The sequence below is a fragment of the Vicia villosa genome, unplaced genomic scaffold (genome assembly GCF_029867415.1).
Source record: "Vicia villosa cultivar HV-30 ecotype Madison, WI unplaced genomic scaffold, Vvil1.0 ctg.001085F_1_1, whole genome shotgun sequence".
NCBI lineage: Eukaryota > Viridiplantae > Streptophyta > Magnoliopsida > Fabales > Fabaceae > Vicia > Vicia villosa.
Window position 1 is genome coordinate 246,671 of NW_026705477.1, and position 19,438 is coordinate 266,108.

General features: G+C 40.0%; 3 protein-coding genes across 3 annotated transcripts; 1 reads left to right on the forward strand and 2 right to left on the reverse strand.

Annotated features, from left to right (window-relative positions):
* Positions 1-2,696: 2,696 nt before the first annotated feature.
* On the reverse strand, positions 2,697-4,358 carry LOC131633201 (uncharacterized). The gene has a single exon (XM_058903913.1). The coding sequence runs from the start codon at positions 4,356-4,358 to the stop codon at positions 2,697-2,699; it is 1,662 nt and encodes a 553-aa protein (XP_058759896.1).
* Positions 4,359-5,510: 1,152 nt separating this feature from the next.
* On the reverse strand, positions 5,511-6,515 carry LOC131633202 (uncharacterized). The gene has a single exon (XM_058903914.1). The coding sequence runs from the start codon at positions 6,513-6,515 to the stop codon at positions 5,511-5,513; it is 1,005 nt and encodes a 334-aa protein (XP_058759897.1).
* An 11,175-nt stretch (positions 6,516-17,690) lies between these two features.
* LOC131633213 (peroxidase 17-like) lies at positions 17,691-19,227 on the forward strand. The gene is made up of 3 exons (XM_058903925.1): positions 17,691-18,026; positions 18,113-18,304; positions 18,520-19,227. The coding sequence occupies exons 1-3, from the start codon at positions 17,790-17,792 to the stop codon at positions 19,138-19,140; spliced, it is 1,050 nt and encodes a 349-aa protein (XP_058759908.1). The 5' UTR covers positions 17,691-17,789; the 3' UTR covers positions 19,141-19,227.
* The last annotated feature ends 211 nt before the right edge of the window (positions 19,228-19,438 follow it).

The window sequence follows — 19,438 nt, forward strand, 5'->3', positions numbered from 1 at the left end:
GGATTCAAACCCTTACCTCTTGAATTTCTCCTTCTAACTTCAAGAAATCTACAATCCCCTTCTCTTCTCTATGCCTCTTTTCTTCTTTCTACTCTTCTTTCTATCTTTCTATCTAATTTAGGTTAACTTATAAAATTCTATTCTAACTCTCATTATCTCATTGGGCTTAACCCATCCACTATTCTTATTTCTAATTCCCATTAAGCCCAATAGCTAATTCTAATAACATTCTACCATTTATTAATTAGCTAAGTAATATATTACCACACAATCAAATAATTATTACTCAAACAATAATTAAATAAACACACAAACAATTATCAAATATCAAATAATCATAATTAAATAAAATCTAATAAAAATAGGATGTTACATAGGACGCATGAAGAAACTAAAGCGCTGCTAGGTGGTGTTTAAGTCATTTTGCTTTGGCTTTCTAATTAATATTTTATGCTAACTCTCTGTTTTTTTTCAGATGCTATGCCGTAGAAGGACGAGAAGGTCCTGAAGGTGGCCCAAGATGCCAAAAGGCTCCGGGCGGCGAAGAACAAGAGCTGGACAGCTTCCTCGGGCGATCACTCAGGGTCGGCTGGTTCTCCTTTAGTGATTACGTAGGGGGGAGGACCCCGAAGAGGGCGCGCCAGGGTGAGGAGCCGTCCAATTTGGGACCCGATCGTGGATTCCTGCTCCCTCCCTGCTTCCAGGAGGGTAAGTACTTTGAGAAGTATCCTCTGACTGTCTCCTCGGGCGAGGCCCGGCAAATTGAAGGGATGACCGCCCCTGCCCGCCTCAAATAGCTTGCCAACGACAGCGCTGCTGTGATGAGGGTCGTGGAGATGGCTCAGGTGCTCGCAAAGGGGGGCACTGTTTCTGCCGATGCTTTGAAAAAGGCGGAGGCCGATAAAAAGGTCGCCGAGGACGAGGTGGTTAAGCTGAAAGCGGCGCAGGAGAAGACGAAGAAGAATATCGAAGATCTTTTGAAGCAGAAGGACGAGGAGATGGAGGCGGAGAAGAAAAGGTTTACCGACCTTGAGCTGTCCTGGGGGCCGTCGGCGGAGGAGTCTTCGGATGTGGCCGCGTTGAAGTCCAGGGCCGAGTTTGTTGAAAAGATTGATGACTTGAAGCCCGAACTTGCCGATATGGCCGAAGCAGGGTTCAAGAGTGCAGTTCGGCAGTTGAGTTTTCTGAAGAGCTGAAGACAAACGGTGTTGGGCTCTCGTCGAGGATCGTGGACGGTCAGCTTGTTCCCGGTACTCCTGACGAGGATGTATGAATTTCTTTGTTTTGACGTTTTGGGCCTGCGTGCCTATGTTTCCTCGGCCTACGTGCCATTATTTCTTCTTTTTGGATTTTGGGGCTTTGCCCTTGGGGGCCCGCGTGCCTGTCTATTTTTTGTAATATTTGGATATCACCGGCCAATTTGGTCGGGTTTTAATTATATTCTTGTCTTTGCAAATTTTGTTTATGTTTTGACTTTCTTCTTTGTGCTTAGAATGTCTATTGCTGCAGGAAATTTGTGATCGGATTATGCTTTGTAATCCGGGCGAGTGATATTATAAGAAATATTATGTCATTGGATTATGCTCGGCCTTGGTTGATTTTCCAGGTGTGTGGGGTACGGCCCGAGTGCGCAGAGCATGTGTGCGCTATGAGCGAGTACGAGACCGCGGTCGGGGCCAAGTGCTCGCGGAGTGAACGGTCCCATCGCGAGCTGGGGTTCTGCCGTGCAGGTACTGCCACGGTGGATCTAGGTGTAGGGTTCCCCGTGTAGTCGGTTTTTTTCCTCGGATGGGAGTTCCGACTGTCGTTGTCATGGAGTGCTCGCGATCGTACCATGACGCGAGTCCGTGCCTGGCCACCCTCTCGTGTTGGGGTGAGTGCTCGGGGAGTGTTAGATGTTTCTAGCTGTAATAGCGTCTGAGTTTTTCAGCATTCCAGGGTCGAGCAAGTTTTTCGCCGAGGAGGTTCTCGAGGTAATAGGCGCCATTCTCGGTTTTATCGTAAACTCGGTATGGGCCTTCCCAGTTTGGGGCAAGTTTGCCTTCGCGCGATTCTTTCATGTTTCTGCGGAGCACTAGGGCGCCGACTTCGAACTCGCGTTTGATGACTTTGGTGTTATGGCGCAGAGCTATATGTTGCTTTAGCTTGGCTTCGCGGAGGGAAGACCCCGTTCGGATCTCTTCGACCATGTCGAGTTCTTCCCTCATAGCCTCGTTGTTGAGTTCTTCTTCGAGAGGTGACTCGGTCCGACGAGAAGGTTCTCGGATTTCCACGGGGATCACGGCTTCGGTGCCATAGGTCAATCTAAATGGGGTTTCGCCTGTGCTCGAATGAGGTGTCGTCCTATATGCCCAGAGTACGTTGTGCAGCTCCTCGACCCAAGCTTTCTTAGCTTCCCCGAGTCTTTGTTTCAGTCCTCGGAGGATGACTCGGTTAGCCGCCTCGGCTTGTCCTTTCGTCTGGGGGTGTTCCACCGAAGTGAAATGCTACTTGGTGCCGAGCTTGGACACGAACTCTTGGAATTTTCTATCGGTGAATTGGGTGTCGTTGTCGGTTATTAATGCCTGCGGCACCCCGAATCTAGAGAGTACGTTTTGTTTATAAAAATGGAGCACGTTTTGGGCTGTGATCTTGGCGAGCGCTTCGGCCTCGATCCATTTAGTGAAGTAGTCTACGGCGACCACCAGGTATTTGTTTTAGTATGATCCTACTGGGAATGGTCCGAGGAGGTCCATTCCCCAAGTGGAGAAATGCCATGGTGATGATAGGGATTTTAGCTCGTGAGGGGGAGCTAAGTGCATATCGGCGAGGCGCTGGCACTTATCGCATTTCTGGACATGCTCCTTGGTGTCTTGCTGCTTGGTCGGCAAGTAGTATCTCGCTCTGAGGGCTTTTCTTGCTAGTGATCGACCGCCGAGGTGTTGGCCGTTGATCCCCTCGTGAAGCTCATGCAGTATCTCGAGCGCTTGGGAGGCATCGACGCATTTGAGAAGAGGGATGGAGAACCCTCGCCGGTATAGCTTGTCTTCGACGATGAAGTATGAGCAGGCTCGTCTTTTGACTGCGGAGGCCTCCTTCGCGTCTGTTGGCAGCTCGTCCTTTGTGAGGAAGTTATACACCGGGGTCATCCAGCAATAGTCGTCGCCAATGGCGAGCACTGGCATGTAGGGCGCGCTCTTACCTACACTTGGTCTTGAAAGGATCTCTTGGATCACTGACTTGTTCCCTCCTTTCTTTCTCGTACTCGCGAGTTTGGACAGGACGTCGGCCCGGGAATTATGTTCCCGAGGTATGTGCTTGACTTCTGCTTTTGCAAAGTTTTTAATTTTATCTTTGACTAGCGCGGGGTACTCGACAAGGACATCGTTTTTGGCCTGGTAGTCACCGTTAACTTGGGATGAGACGAGTTGGGAGTCGGTGTATATCTTTACCTCCCGGGCGCCTACGTCATCAGCGAGCCGCAGGCCCGCTAGGAAAGTTTCGTACTCGACTTGGTTGTTCGACGTGGTGAAGGACAAGACTAGGGATACCTCAATGATGAGGCCTTCGTCGTTTTCCAAGATGACGCCGGCTCCGCTTCCCGAGCTGCTGGAGGCGCCATCTACGTAGATGGTCCACTTATTCTCGACAGGAGGAGGGGAGGAGGTGATCGAGGTCATCTCAGCCACGAAATCGGATAATGCCTGAGCTTTCAGTGCTTTTCTGCTTTCGTATTGGACGTCAAACTCGGATAGCTCGAGGGACCACTTCAGCATTCTCCCGACCATATCTGGTCGGCCGAGAAGTTGTTTGATTGGTTGATCAGTTCGGACGATGATGGTATGAGCAAGGAAGTAGTACCTCAACCTTCGAGCGGCTATTATCAGTGCCATCGTGACTTTTTCGATTTGCTGGTATCGCACCTCGGGTCCTTGTAGGGCTTTGCTGGTGAAGTATACGGGCTTCTGCCCGTCTTTAGCTTCTCGAATTAATGTCGTGCTCACTGCTTCGTTAGAGACGGCTAGATAGAGATATAGGATCTCGTCGTTTCCCGGTCGAGACAGGACGGGTGGCTCCGAGAGGACTTGCTTGAGGTGAGATAGTGCTTGTTCGCACTCCTCGGACCATTCGAAGGTCGCTTCCTTGCGCAGCAGTTTAAAGAATGGGAGAGCATGCTGGGCGGATTTCGTGACAAAGTGGGACAGCGCTGTGAGCATCCCGTTTAAGACTTGGATGGATTTCTTATTGTTAGGTGTGGGGAGTTCCGAGAATGCTCGGCATTTGTCCGGGTTGGCTTCTATTCCTCTTTCGGTCAAGTAGAAATCGAGGAACTTTCCTGCCCAGACGCCGATGGTGCATTTCTCTGGGTTGAAACGCATCTTGCAGGACCTGGCCTGCTCGAATACTCGTTTGAGATGTGTGGTGTGGTTGGTGTCCTCTCAGGATTTGAAGATCATGTCGTCCATGTATACCTCGAGGGTGTCACCGATTTCTCCTCGGAATACCTTGTTCATCATCCGCTGGTAAGTGGCTCCGGCGTTCTTGAGTCCGAAGGGCATTACATTGTAGTAATAGTTGCCCGACTCGGTCATGAATGCCGTGCACTGCTTGTCGCATCTCGCCATGGGGATTTGGTTGTAACCTGAATAAGAATCCATAAAAGACAACAATTTATAACCGGCCGAGTTGTCGACCAGTCTGTCAATGTTAGGCAAAGGGTAAGCATCTTTGGGACAAGCCCGGTTAACATCGGTATAATCAACGCACATTCTCCATTTTCCATTAGATTTTTTAACTAGTACAACGTTTGAGAGCCAAGTTGAATACTTGGCCTCGGAAATAAAATTTGCCTCTAGGAGGTCTTTTACAGCTTTCTCGGCAGCCTCCGCTTTCTCGGGAGACTGCCGACGCCTACGTTGAACTACTGCCTTCGCGGCTGGATCAATGGAGAGATGGTGGCAGGCGACCTCAGGGTCGATTCCGGGCATTTCAACTGCGCTCCAAGCGAACAAGTCGGCATTGGCTCGAAGGCAAGCCACGAGTTGTTTCCTCGGCAGATCTGGGATGTCTTTGCCGATCTTTACCGCCTTGTCAGGGTTGTCGCCCAGCGGGACGAGCTTAAAGTCGCCGTTCGGGATTGGTCGGACGAGGTGGGTTGTCCTCGATCGCGGTTCTTCGCCGTTCTTCAGTTCTTCTTTCGTAAAGCGGGCGTCGAGGTCGACTGAGCTAACGTTGGTCGGTTGTTGAAGGTCTTCTCGAGCTAGCTTGTCTTTGGCTCTTGGCTTCTTGTTGGAGCTGGAAGGAGGGGCGATCAGCTGTAATCCTTTCATTGACGCGTCGAATATCCTTCTGGCCGCTTCGATGTCGGCGTTATTGGTGGCCACTCGTCCCCTTTTTGTATAGAACATCATCTTGAGGTGCACGGTTGAGGGGACGGCTGTAAGTTCGACTAGAGTGGGTCGTCCGATGATGCAGTTGTAGAGGGTCTTACAGTCGATCACCAGGAATCATGTTTTATCTTGCCTGGAAGATTATCCTTCCCCGAAAGTGACGATCAATTCGACGTAACCCCGGGGTTTGGTGGTAGTCCCGTTGAAGCCCTGGAGATCGGAGCCTACATATGGAGTGAGATGGGAGTCGTCCAGCTTGAGGGTCTGAAAAAGATGGGAGTACATGATGTCGACTGAGCTTCCCTCGTCGATAAGGATCCGAAAGACATCAAAATTAGCCATACTTGCTCGAACGAGCAGGGGGATCGTGGCATTTGGGGCTCCTCCGGGGAGATCTTCGAGGTAGAAGGTGACTGGGTCTGATTTTACTCTGAACTTCTGAAGGGTCGGGCCAAGATCTGAATTGGCGCTGATCAGCTCGTCAAACATTCTTTTTACTGAGCCGATCGTGAGAGAACCTGGATCCCTGCCGTTGGAGATGACCATCGCGGTCGGGAATCCTTCCCATGTGCTAAAAGCAGAGGTCACTCCAACCGAAGATATGAAGTCCTCTGGTCGGGTGACGGACAGAGCAACCTGCAATGGTCGGCTATCTGGTGAGTTATCGTTGTCAGAGTTCCTTGCCCCTTCTCTCCGGGAAGATTCTCCCTTCTTCGTGTATTTAGACAGACGACCTTCCTTAATCAGAGTCTCGATGGCATCTTTGAGGTGTATGCATTCGTCGCTCAGATGCCCGTGACTTTTGTGATACTTGCAGTATTTGGATTTGTCAGTCCCTGGCCTGGTGGGATTTGGCCTCGGGGGCTTAACGTTGGAGTTTTTGAACTCGGTGCTCTTGCATTCGGATAGAATACGCTCGCGTGAAGCGTTCAGGGGGGTGTAGTCATTGAAACGACCAGATGGTCCCCTGTGTTCCTTCGTGTCGCGGGGCATGTCATCTTTTCTTTTTTCGTGGCCCCGGCGCAAAAGAGAGCAGTCTTGGCTTGAGCTGCGGGCAGTGTCGTTGCCTCTTGAGGCTTTCTTCACAACTGCTTCGCCTTCCTCGAAAGCAATGTAAGCTTGGGCTTTGAGGAGGAGGGCGTCCATGGTGCGCACCTTCTCAATTTTGATGGTCTTCTTGAAGTCGCTCCTTGGGAGGAGTCCTCGTTCGAGGAGGTATCTTTTCATATGGTCGGTCGTCTGCACCTGGACGGCCTCTTTGTTGAACCTGTCGAGATATTCCCGAAGAGGCTCGTCGGTACCCTGTATGACAGCTCCGAGGGTCGCTTCGGATTTCGGTTATCGGCGAGAGGCCGTGAAGTGGTTAGAGAAGAGCTTCTTGAGTTCTGCCCAGGAGTGGATGGAGTTGGGGGAAGATTCCTGTACCAGGTCATTGCTCCCTTTCTGATTATGGTCGGAAAGATCCGACATTTGATGGATCCTCGGACCACGTGGTAGTCCATGACGGCTTTGATGCTCCGAATATGATCGTCAGGGTCTGTGGTCTCGTCGTAAAGGTCCAGGGTTTGGGGTTTCTCCATTCCCCGGGGCAGGCGGGCTCGCCGGATCTCCTCTGACAGAGGGCTGCGGAAGTCTTCCTCGTTGCTTGGTCCGGGAGAGGTTGAGTGCCTTCCACGGTTGTTGTGCTTTTGCCGAGGTTTTTCTTGTGGTTTTCCAGAAGCTTTGCGATTGTCCTCGGGAGGGGAACGCTCGCGGTCTTTCACCACGGTCTTGGTGGGACCCCAATGATCTTGTTTGGGGGAGGGGCTTCCCGTCTCTACTTCCTCGGGTTTCTGGTTCTTCCTGCTCTTTCGCCGAGGGGAGCGAGAGTAGGACCTTTGACGACGGTACCTCTTGGGCGGGGAGCGCGAAGAAGATAGTGAACGTCGGCGATACCTCCTTGGCGGGGAGCGTGAGGACGAGGAGGAACGCAATCGATAGTGCCTCCGCGGGGGAGATCGCGATCGTCGCTTCCTTTCTAGCCGGTCAATCCGCTCACTTTGTTGCTAGATGAGGCGGTTGGTCTTTTTGAGGGCCGCAAGTAAGAGGATAGTTGTAGGGTCGGCATCCTCGGGGAAGTCGACTTGCTCCTGGTCGTCCTCGTACAGGGTTCCTCGCCTCTGGGAGGTATGAGTGAAGGAGGAGGTGGGTTGCCCGTCCCTGGAGTCAGCTTCGTTGTTCTGGACTTGAGCTAGCTCGTTCCTGTAGTTTTGAGCTTGCTCGTTCCTGTCGTTTTGAGCTTGCTTGTTCCTGCTGGGTTGGGAGATTTCATGCCTTGGTCTCCCTTGTCCGTCAGCAGTGGGCTGTTGTCCCTCCCGTCGGTGTCGATTCTTCCCGTCAACAGTGGCACCGTGAATGAGAGGATCGAGGTGGAAAGGGTCAGGACCTCCTCGGTTGTTGTTGTTGCCAGCCATGACGATTGTAGGATGGATTTGCTTTGATCTTTGTTTGTTAAAGAAGGGGAAGCTTGTTTCCCACAGACGGCGCCACTGATTGTACCTGATCAGAAGGATCGTCACGGCCTGCTCGGAACTGGATCTTTGAGAAGTGAAGGGGGTGTACCTACAAGGTACTCCGTTGCTAAAGTAAGAACACGAGCAAAGGAGTGCAAGTACAAGCTAAAGATTAGAAGAGAATGAATACCTGACCCTCTAGTGAAAGAGGGTATTTATAGCTCCCAGCGCTGGGCCATGATCTCGCTATTTGGGCTGGACGCCCAGGCCCAATTAGGAGACAGCCAGGTTTCCTGGGCGGAAATATCGGAGGTGCGTGAGTGCCCTCTGTCCTGGTTAACCGCTCCGAAGTTTAAGGAAGACGCGGTCTTTTAGGGACCACGTGGACTCCGCATTATTCGGGGGGTTGGATATGAAGGAGCCCTACGAGGAGCAGGGTCCTCGGCGGAGAGGATGCTCGCGGGGAGCACCCATGCCGGGCGCCAGGGAGCTCGCGGGGAGCATTATGTCGGGCATAGAGTAAACGAGCAGTCTTTGCTCTTCATGGGCCATGAGATGGTTTGGACCTCCGAGGTTAAGTGGGCCGAAAGTGGATTGGGCCGAATCTTGGCCCAGTCCAGAACAATTTCTTTAATTTTACTTTTACTATATCATCGATTATTAAAATTTTCATTTTCTAAAAATAAATAAATAAGATGTCGCAAATCTATCATATAAGAAAAGTAAAGAATTTTCTAACTCCTTGTAATGCCACATCAGCTACTCTTCCCACAAAATTTCACCTCAGCATTAATTTTTTTTATTGTTCAGCCTAACAAATCTTCCCATTTATTTTCCAAATATTCCATTTTACTATTTTTCTTATATACTGCATTTATTAGTTTTTTTATTCAAGATGAAAAAGTTATGTGAGACCAAAAACAATTCTCATCTCCATCTTCCCCATTCCAAAACAGTTTTATCATTACTCTTACGTATATAACCGATTCTCTTTCTTCATCTTCTCCATTCCAAAACGGTTTTATCATTACTCGTACGTATATTACCGATTGTTTTTATACAATTTTCCAACTGAAGGACTCTAACCACACAACTGTTAGTCTGCTTTTGTATATTTTTCATTATCTTCATATATATATATATATATATATATATATATATATATATATATATATATATATATATATATATATATATATATATATATATATATATATATATATATATATATATAACGAAACAGAGTTACATATATTCTGAAATCAGCGATGAGGATGTCAGACAATCATTTTAAAATTTTGGTTTTGGTTTAATCATAGATTTGTTATTTAAGTAATATGCATGTATGGTGCCTCTTTTTTCATGTGTTTTACGGGTTGGTTATTCCATGTGTTTTACTTTTTACTCAAGGGCAGTGCCACCATCAACTACCATTGATTGTGAAGTCTGAAATATCTGATATATTTGATTATCTTATTATGGCTGAAGATTCTTTGTAGAAAATATTTTTGAATGCATTATAGAAAATATCCTTAATCGATTTACACTGTGAGGTTATTGTTTAATCTATTTATATTAATTTGTACATACGTGAATCATGATCTTTGTAGGTTATAATTTCACATGTATTGCTTTTTAATTTCGTTTTTATGTTATAGTATTACTTTTTAATTTCGTTTTTATATTATAATTTCACAAGTATTGCTTTTTTATTTCGTTTTTATTTTCTACAAAATATAATTGGAGAACAATTATGTATTGATTAAATTTAATTATTATATAATTTTTCTCATTTCGAGAACAACTCTAATGTTTGATTGAATTTATTGAATTAAATTTTGGAATATTTACAAGAGGACACGTGGAAGAAGATTTGGCCAGATCTGAGATAGGATGACTATACAGGAATCACGGGAGAATCAGCTAGGGAGGATATTTCACTCTGATATGATATTGGAATATCATAATTCCATACTATTATATCGTTTAAAAATAATCTATTATTATATTTATTAAGTATTATTGTTAATAATTATTGTTCTTTAGAAATTAATTCAGATTCTTAACCTAAAATGTCAATTAATTTTTGCATCATATTAATCCTCATAATCTCAAAATATTTGAAATTATTCCATTTTACTTAAAATCATTATTGATTGTTACAATTAGCTAAAAATCAAATATTTAAAAATACCATATACAGTTATATACAACACAAGAATAATGTATAAGAATAAAAATAACACCAAAAATACAATTATTAAACAAAAAATGAGAAAATAATAATTAAAATTCAAAATATTATATTATAGTAAAATATATTTATTTGTAATAAATTTTAAATTTATTAAAGAACAATTAATGTTGCATTAAAAAAAAGAAACAGAATTTATAAAATTTATTTTAATATATTTAAATATTGACATCATAAATTTATTTTAAAATAAAACGGGAGAGGATGAGTCTACTTCTAGACTTAAAAATTAATCTTTGATCTACTCTCTCCGTCTCATAATAAGTGTTTTATTTGAGCTTTGCACAGTTCTTAGATATATTGATTTTAATGATAAAATTAATATCATTTATTAAAATACCCTTATTTATTATAAGTAGTGGAGTAGTTGAAAAACATGAAAGTTAATAAATAAGGGTATAGTAGTGGAAAATGTGATTAATATTGTATTGGTATTCTAAAGAGACATTTATTTTGAGACGTAGAAAAAGTGTAAATGAGACACTTATTATGAGATGGAGGGAATACTATTTAACTAGCTCACTCAATTCTTCACACTTTTTATTTATAACATATTAATCAATACTTTATTATTACATAAATGGTTGTCTAACATGTGCAATATCGCACATGTTAAGACAACTAAAATTAGTAATTTTTCATTGAAAAACATTATTTATTAAAAACTTATACATTTAATATAAAATACACAAGTTTTAAGGTAAACTTTTATCATATGCGAATTTGCAGATAGAAAAACTCTAAATAGTTTTTACTTAAAAGTAAGATCTTTATTCTTCCACTCCATATTTTTTTTCTCAATAAACTTCTCTATATATAAAAATATAGTACCATTTAAAGCAAAACCATCAGTTACAGACCAATAATTTAATTGGTGTACAATCAAGACGTACCAATAATTTAATTGGTGTACAATCAAAATGTAAGAATATATTCTCTACTTCAAAATGACTTTAATATTGTATCACAAATTGAATTAAACAAATTTACATTAAAAGCTAATAAGAACTAATTTATTCCACTTGATTGTTCTCAAAAATAATTAATAAAACTATCCAAAATTATTCAATATCAAGACAAATTGAAACTTTTGTAGGTTAAAATTTAACATTATCATTAATTTAAAATATCACCTAAATAACAATAAAGGGTAGCAATTAAATAATTTTTATTTAATTATTAACTTATTTATGATATTTGAAATATTCATTAATGAAAAAATTTTAACTATTATTTGTAAAAGAAGTTTAATTAAAAATAAAATTCTAATTGATTTAATTATATTTTAAAAATTAATTACTTCTTTTTATTTTATTTTTTAATAATTACAACAAACATTAAAAATAAAAATAATAATTTACATTATTTTTAGTTAATTTTGCTACAAGATAATACTATTTTATTTCATTATTTGTTTCAATATGGAGTTTTTAAAAATTTAATTTTAAAAATGAATTAATATATAAGAAAGTTTTGTCTTACAACACAATACAAGTTATTAAAATATTTAAATGCACAATATATTTATATTTGGGAAATATTATAATAAATGAGTATCTTGCTATTGTTCATGGGAAAATCAAATGTTTTGATAAATAGTTTTGGATCTATATTATTTGGATTACTTGTTAATTTTTTTTTTGAACAAAACAAACTCAACGACTTTCATTAATCAAAAGATGTTCAATATAAAGAGGAATCGAACTCAATAAACTACATCGAGCCCAAGAATTGGCCACCCTCGCAAGGGAATGAGCAACCGAATTCGTTTGACGTTTGACAAACTTTACCTTAAAGTTTGGGAAGGACTGTAATAAACTACAAATTGATTCAATAATAATACAAAATTCAGAGTCACCCTTTTTATTTGATAGGACAGCTTGTGTAACAATTTGGAAATCACTTTCGAAAAGCACAAACTCCAAATTCGAGGATATAGCACCAAGGATTGCTTCTTTAAGAGCCAAAGCTTCGGCTTCAATGACGGACAAAGTTCTTGGATCCCATGCTATACCTGCATATATAAAGTTGCCAAAGTGATTACGCACACACCACCCCCTGTTAGTAGTGTCGTTATTATTATTAAAAGCCGCATCAACGTTACACTTAAGCCAACCCACGGGAGGTGGACTCCAATCTAAAGCATGATTGGGACGAGCATTATTATGTTAGACGCTGGCCTGAGGATCTAGAGGGGGTGAATAGATCTCACAGAGTTTTTCGGAATTATTTCGAACTAAAACGAAAGCGGTTCTGAATCGACTTGCGTCTATTCCGGACCGTTATTGCAAGGGTCGTATATGTGACAAAACCACAAGATAATTGAGATTAACGATGAAGTGATATGTTATCGAATCAATACGTTTCACAGCTGAAAATCAATTAACTTCTAAATTGACAAACTTTGGTTTGCAATGCAGTAATAATGGAATAAGCAAAACGACAAACACTTGGTGATAATGTTCAAATTGATGATGATTCAAGATGTGGTGAATTGTGATGTTTATGCAGAACCTTAATTCACAATTTTAACACTTGAATCGTTAATCAATTTTGCAATTATGACCAAATATGACCAGAACGTAAATGAAAAGATAAAAGCGAAAAGAACACGATATTTGTTCAGGCAGTTCGTCGATCGTCCTCGCTACGACTACGTCTGCCCCCAATTCCAAATTGAAATTGGGAAATCTTCCATTAATGTTGAAAGTAGTATATACAAAGAAGAAAACAAAGCGATAAACAATAAACCAAATTTGTCGATCCTTTGAATCTTCTTCCCCCTTAATCTTGAGTCAGATTAAGGTGATCCAAGAGCTTCACTTGATCCCTTTTCTGCAGTGTCTTGAATTGCCTTGAACCCTTGTTCTTCAATCTTCACACTCAGATGGATCCTCGATGAAACCTCTTGATAAAAACCCCCAAGAAACACCTATCTTGGAGGACAAAACCCTCGGATTTTACTCACCAAAAACCCCACAAATCTTCACCCACTAGGAATCTTCAATTCCGTTCCATGGACGTTATCGAACTCGATCACTAACCCTCAACGCAAGAATGATTATGTGTAATTGTGTTGGAGATGACGAAGAACGAAGATGAGAAGCCTTTGTGTATCTTTCAGTCGTTGGTGTGGTTTGCAATAATTGAACCTTGGATAATATATGTGAGTTGCTGGTATGTTGGAGCAGAGTGAACACATGATTTGGGAAGTTTTTAGCAGATAGGTCGACCTACCTTGGTGCTTAGGTCGACCTAACAGAGGTAAGAATGAGTCAGAATGAATTTGTTGCCAGTTGAGTCGACCTATTGCCAGGTTAGGTCGACCTAGAATCAGTTAATTTAGCTTTTTGAAGAATTCTTCAGATTAGGTCGACCTGTGGATGTGAGTGGGTCGACCTAACAGTGATATGACAAAAACTCTTCAGTTTAGGTCGACCTGGGAGTGTGGTTAGGTCGACCTACTTGTGGTATTTCTGAAACTTTCTTGTTTTCTTAGTTTTGAGTCGACCTAGATATATTGCATGTCGACCTGATTTGTCTTGAATAGCCAACCTAGCATTTCCTTGAGTTCTTTTGCTTAAGCCTTGTTGTTTGTTTGCTTGTGGAGTTTGCCTTGGATCAAAAACTTCTTTGTGAATGTGACCTTGTATTTACATATTAGTCAATCGCTCTTGGGCTTGAAACCATTCATTCCATAAGTAAGTCGCTTTTAATCCCAAAGTTGACGCTTCTTCTTGCTCATTATGCCAAACATAATCATTCCTGTTTTTCCAAAGAACATCTAACATAACAGCAAATCTTCCTGAGACTTCTTTTCTTTCCTTCGAACAGATATCAAAAATAAGAGAATTAGTATCCTGAAAAGAATGTAGTCGGGAATCTATAAGGTGAGACAAACCTGCTGCCCTCCAACATTGATTAGTAACCGTACAAGTCAGAAAAAGATGTCACTCATCCTCGATTGTACTAGCACAAAACTGGCAGTCAAGCGGGCACTCCACAAAGCGGTTCCTTAGTTTCTCTCAAGTAGGAAGGCAACCCTTACAAATTCGCCAAATAAGGTGCTTGACTCTAGGAGGAGCTTTGATCTTCCAAACATTCCCCCAATTCTCTGAACTTCCCACCACCTCCTTACTTCTAGCCGTGTTATGCCAAAGTTTATAACCCGTTCTCACACTATAGACACCATCCTGTTCATCCTTCCAAATCATTTTATCTTTTGTAACTTCTTCAAACAAGGGAACCTGAAGAATTTTTTCCATATCCGACGCTTCAAAAAGATTTCTAACGATATCAACATCCCATTGCTTAACATTGGCCTGCATAAGATTATTAACAGACATATGGTAAACCTCCTGTTTCTGCGGCCCCCTTAATGTACCTTCAATGCTGCCACGAAACCACGGATCCTACATAATATTTATCTGACAACCATCCCCAATACTCCACCTGCATCCTAGAGTTAGAACCTCACGGGATTTCCAAATACTCCTCCAAACAAAACTCGGATTATAACCAAGGGAAGAATCAAAGAAAGAATTATTTGGAAAATACCTTGCTTTGAGGATTCTAGAGACGAGAGTATCTGGCTTCGATAGTAAGGACCAACCTTGTTTTGCGACCATGGCCATGTTAAAAGCTTTAAAATCTAGAAATCCTAAACCTCCTTCTTCTTTAGAGCACGCTAATCTATCCCAAGACATCCATCGAATTCCTCCGCCTTCCTTCCCACCTCCCCACCAAAACGCATTCAACATCCTTTCAATATCCTGAATAACCGCCTCCGGAAGAATAAACAAACTCATAATGTACGATGGTATAGCCTGGAGAACTGATTTGATCATAATTTCTTTGCCTGCTTTTGATAGAGATCTCCCTTTCCAAGAGTTAATCCTATTCCAGATGCGATCCTTAATGTACGCAAAAGTATCCTTCTTACTTCTCTCAATCATAGAGGGTAAGCCTAGATATTTTCCCGTTCCTAACACATGACGGACTCCCATAATACTGGCTAGATCCTCCTGAGCAGGTTTGGATAAATTGCGACTAAAAAACACCTCCGATTTAGTCAGATTGATTTCCTGGCCTGAAGCCTCCGCATAAGTCTCAATCACCTTCATCATGTTTCTCACTTCGGTTAAGTTTTCCCTACAAAACAAAAAACAATCGTCAGCAAAAAGTAGATGGGACACTTTAGGTGCCCCTCTACAGATTTGTATATTTTATTAGACTTGTACGAAAGTGTATATTTTATATACTTAGGCTCTGTTTGGTAACACATATTTTCGAGCTTATAGCTTATGTCTTATGTCTTATAAGCTCATATGATAATTTAGACCCGTTTGGTAACGGTCTTTTCATCACGAGCTTATAGCTTATTTTACTAGCTTATAACTTATTTTCCAGACGCTATTTCAAATAGCGTTTTAGCTTATGTCTTATAGCTTATTACTTTTTCTTCCTTTTTTATCCTTATTATTTCAATTAAAATCCATTTTTAACCCTTATAATTTATTTTAATTTAAAATAAAATAATTATATATTAAATATCTTTTATTCCATTTTACATTTATAAGTTAATTGAACCGCTAATTTTACCAAACACTTCAATGAGCTTATAAGCTATCAGTCTCAACCATCTGCTATAAGCTATAAGTCATCAGTCATCAGCCATCAATCATAAGCTATAAGCTATCAGCTAGTTTATCAGTCAACCGCTATTTTTACCAAACATACCCTTAATAGAAAAAAATTTACACTATTTTTTTTGCCAACAAAATTTAAACACATTATTTAATGACTATTATTATAAAATAAACACTAATTAAATATTATTATTATTTATACAATTAAAACAATATTTATAAATACTAAGTTTTAAGTAAAGATATATATATATATATATATATATATATATATATATATATATATATATATATATATATATATATATATATATATTACAAATTTGGAATTAGGGATGGCAATTTGGCGTATACCCTGTGGGTACCAGCAAAAAAACGCCAATAACGGGTAGGGTAAAAATTCGCAAAATAGGTACGGGTACAAACACAGGTAATTATCCATTAAAATAAGCAGGTATGGGTGCGAGCACGGATATTTTACTATCCACCCCGCCCCATACCCGCATTGCATATTTATATAGTAACATTTGTATTATTATATAAAAATGCATGTTTATGCATTTTTTAAAAATATACCGCCATTAAACGATTATGCATTTGTATTATTATATCGAATATTAACGGAAATATTAAATTACTGATCAAAATATTGAATATTAACGTGAACATGAAGTTACTGATCAAAATATTGAATAATATCATAAACGTGAATTTACTAATTGAAATATTGAATATTAACGGAAACATGACGTTATTGATCAAACTATTGAATATTAAGGGTAACATGAAGTTACTGATCAAAATATAAAAGATTAACGGAAAAATAAAGTTACTGATAAAAATATTGAATAATAACGAAAACATGAATTTACTGATTAAAATATTGAAATTAACGGGAACATGACGTTATTGATCAAACTATTGAATATTAACAGATTTTTTTTAAGCCTTTTAATCCTAATATATTAACTAACATTAGGCTATATAATTAAATATTAATTATATATTGAATATTATACGCTATATAACTAAATATTAATAATATTAATTTTTTTAAGCCAGTTAAGTTATACTATTAGGTTACATACTTTGAGAAATACTTAGGTCCAGACTATTAAAAAATAATTTCTGTTTTTCACACATCTTTTTACCTTATATTAACTTCTGACCTAACTTTTAATCTTTTACTAAGGTAGTGTTTGACCCAACTTTTTAGCTACTTTTCTTCTCCTTATAAGGAGATGGAGGGCCAAACACATTTTTTATAAAGCTCTTATGAAAAAAAGTAGCTTTTTTTTCAAGGCAAAAAATTAAATAAAAGGAGCTTGTAAAAAAGGCGTTGAAACCAACTTTTTCAGAGCTTAAAACATGTGGTCGCGGTTCGAATCCCAACGAAAGCATTTTTTTTTTAAATTGTGCTAGTGCAGTAAACGGAAATTTTTCAATTTTTTCTACGGTTCATAACATCTAGAGTTATGTTTTATTTTATTTTTTTCTTCTTCTGTTTACATCATCATTTTTGTAGATATTAGTTTTGTCCAACTTTTTATTCGTTTTGTATATTATATCTTATTTTACTATATAATGATTTTCAATAATAATATTATTAAACTATACACTATATTATAGATGTTAATACAACAATTAATCAATACGCATTATATATACAAAAACGACGGATACTCGAACGCACATGTATTACATTGAATCTTATCAAAATAAGTTGTCTTAACTAGACTCAACCATTCGCATTTATTACACCACTTTTTTTTGGTGTTTGACCAAACATTTTTCAATTTAAAAAAAAAAACAAAAAAAAAACATTGGTCAAAAAATATAATAAAAATAAAAAAACAATTAATAAATGTCCCATAATTTGACAGCCACTCACTCTCCTTCTTCCACCTTTAAATATCCATTGAATTGAAGAGGAAAGTTACAAAACCTACATACTCTTCCTTTACTCCACTGTCTCCTCTTTTCACACACAACAACAACACTGTTCCAAACAAAAACAACCGGGACCATGATGTTGTTTCAAACACACAACAACATCGTCATCATGTTTATGATCATGTTCTTCATCATAAACACAATCTTAGTAACATCATCATCACCATCAATTCTCCGACCTGGGTTTTACTCAAAAACATGTCCAAAAGCTGAAACTATTGTCAGAGATGTCATGAAAAAAGCACTTCATAAGGAACCCAGAAGTGTTGCTTCTGTTATGCGCTTTCAATTTCATGATTGCTTTGTTAATGTACCATCAAAATTCAATCTTTTTTTCATTCATGATTGCTTCTTTTTTTTGTTGATTTGGTTGATTGGTTTGTTGAATTTGTGAAGGGGTGTGATGCTTCTATGTTGCTTGATGATACACCAACGATGCTTGGAGAGAAACTGGCCCTTTCTAATATAAATTCTCTGAGATCATTTGAGGTTGTTGATGAGGTTAAAGAGGCTCTTGAAAAGGCTTGTCCTGGAGTTGTTTCTTGTGCTGATATCATTATCATGGCTTCTAGAGATGCTGTAGCTCTGGTTTGTACTATTTATCTTTTCTTATATGATTTATGAAAATATGACTCTTGTAGAAAATCAATAGTCACTTTTTTAGTTTCTTATTATAATTGGTATTCGAGAGCGCTCGGATGAGATGGTAAGAGATCTCTTTCCTCGTCCTGAGCTCAGCCTGAGTCCCGACTCGAGGGATTAGTCTATGTGAATGTAATGAATTTGTTTCACTTTTATTGCAGACAGGAGGACCTGATTGGGAAGTGAAGTTAGGAAGATTGGACAGTTTAACAGCAAGTCAAGAAGACTCAAACAATATCATGCCAAGTCCGAGAGCCAATGCGACTGCTCTCATTACCCTCTTCGAAAAATACAATCTTTCTGTCAAAGATCTTGTAGCGCTATCAGGATCTCACTCTATCGGCCAAGGTCGTTGTTTTTCGATCATGTTTAGGCTGTACAATCAATCGGGAAGCGGTAAACCCGACCCTGCAATTGATCCTCGCTTCAGAGCCGAGCTTAACAAGCTATGTCCACTTGATGTTGATCAAAACAAGACAGGAAACCTTGATGCAACTCCTGTGATTTTCGATAACCAGTATTTCAAGGACTTGGTTGGCGGAAGAGGGTTTCTGAACTCGGATCAAACACTTTACACTTTCCCTCAGACACGGGGTTTTGTGAAGCTTTATAGTAAAGATCAGAGTAAGTTTTTCAAAGCGTTTGCGGAAGGGATGGTGAAAATGGGTGACTTGCAGTCCGGTCGACCGGGCGAGGTCAGGAAGAATTGCAGAGTCGCCAATCCTCGTCCTGAGCATTTCCTGATTGAAAACAACTTGCAGGACAGTGATCTACCAATGTAAATTACATGTTTGTACTTAAAGACTAGTGGATCAATAAGATGTTATCTTAGCTTTCAATATATGAACCAAAATTATGAAATTATTATAGTTTAATGCATCATGGATAATTTCACCATATCAAGCATCTTATTCTCATCCCAATGGCAATTCACATGATATGAAGTCTCTTAAAACATATTGTGTTCTCTGATATAAAAAAGATGTTGGATTAATAAACATCCATAGGTGGTTTAGGATGAATACAATGGGCCATAGCCGGTAGCATTAATTTCAAGTACATAGAAAGTGATTTGGAGGA

What these genes read in the sequence shown, in the direction of transcription:
- LOC131633201 (XM_058903913.1), bottom strand. Translation starts at nt 4,358, where the DNA reads ATGCGTTTCAACCCAGAGAAATGCACCATCGGCGTCTGGGCAGGAAAG.
- LOC131633202 (XM_058903914.1), bottom strand. Translation starts at nt 6,515, where the DNA reads ATGGACGCCCTCCTCCTCAAAGCCCAAGCTTACATTGCTTTCGAGGAA.
- LOC131633213 (XM_058903925.1), top strand. Translation starts at nt 17,790, where the DNA reads ATGATGTTGTTTCAAACACACAACAACATCGTCATCATGTTTATGATC. An exon ending in TTCATGATTGCTTTGTTAAT is followed by an intron (nt 18,027 to 18,112) that starts GTACCATCAAAA and finishes GAATTTGTGAAG; the next exon opens with GGGTGTGATGCTTCTATGTT. An exon ending in CTAGAGATGCTGTAGCTCTG is followed by an intron (nt 18,305 to 18,519) that starts GTTTGTACTATT and finishes CTTTTATTGCAG; the next exon opens with ACAGGAGGACCTGATTGGGA.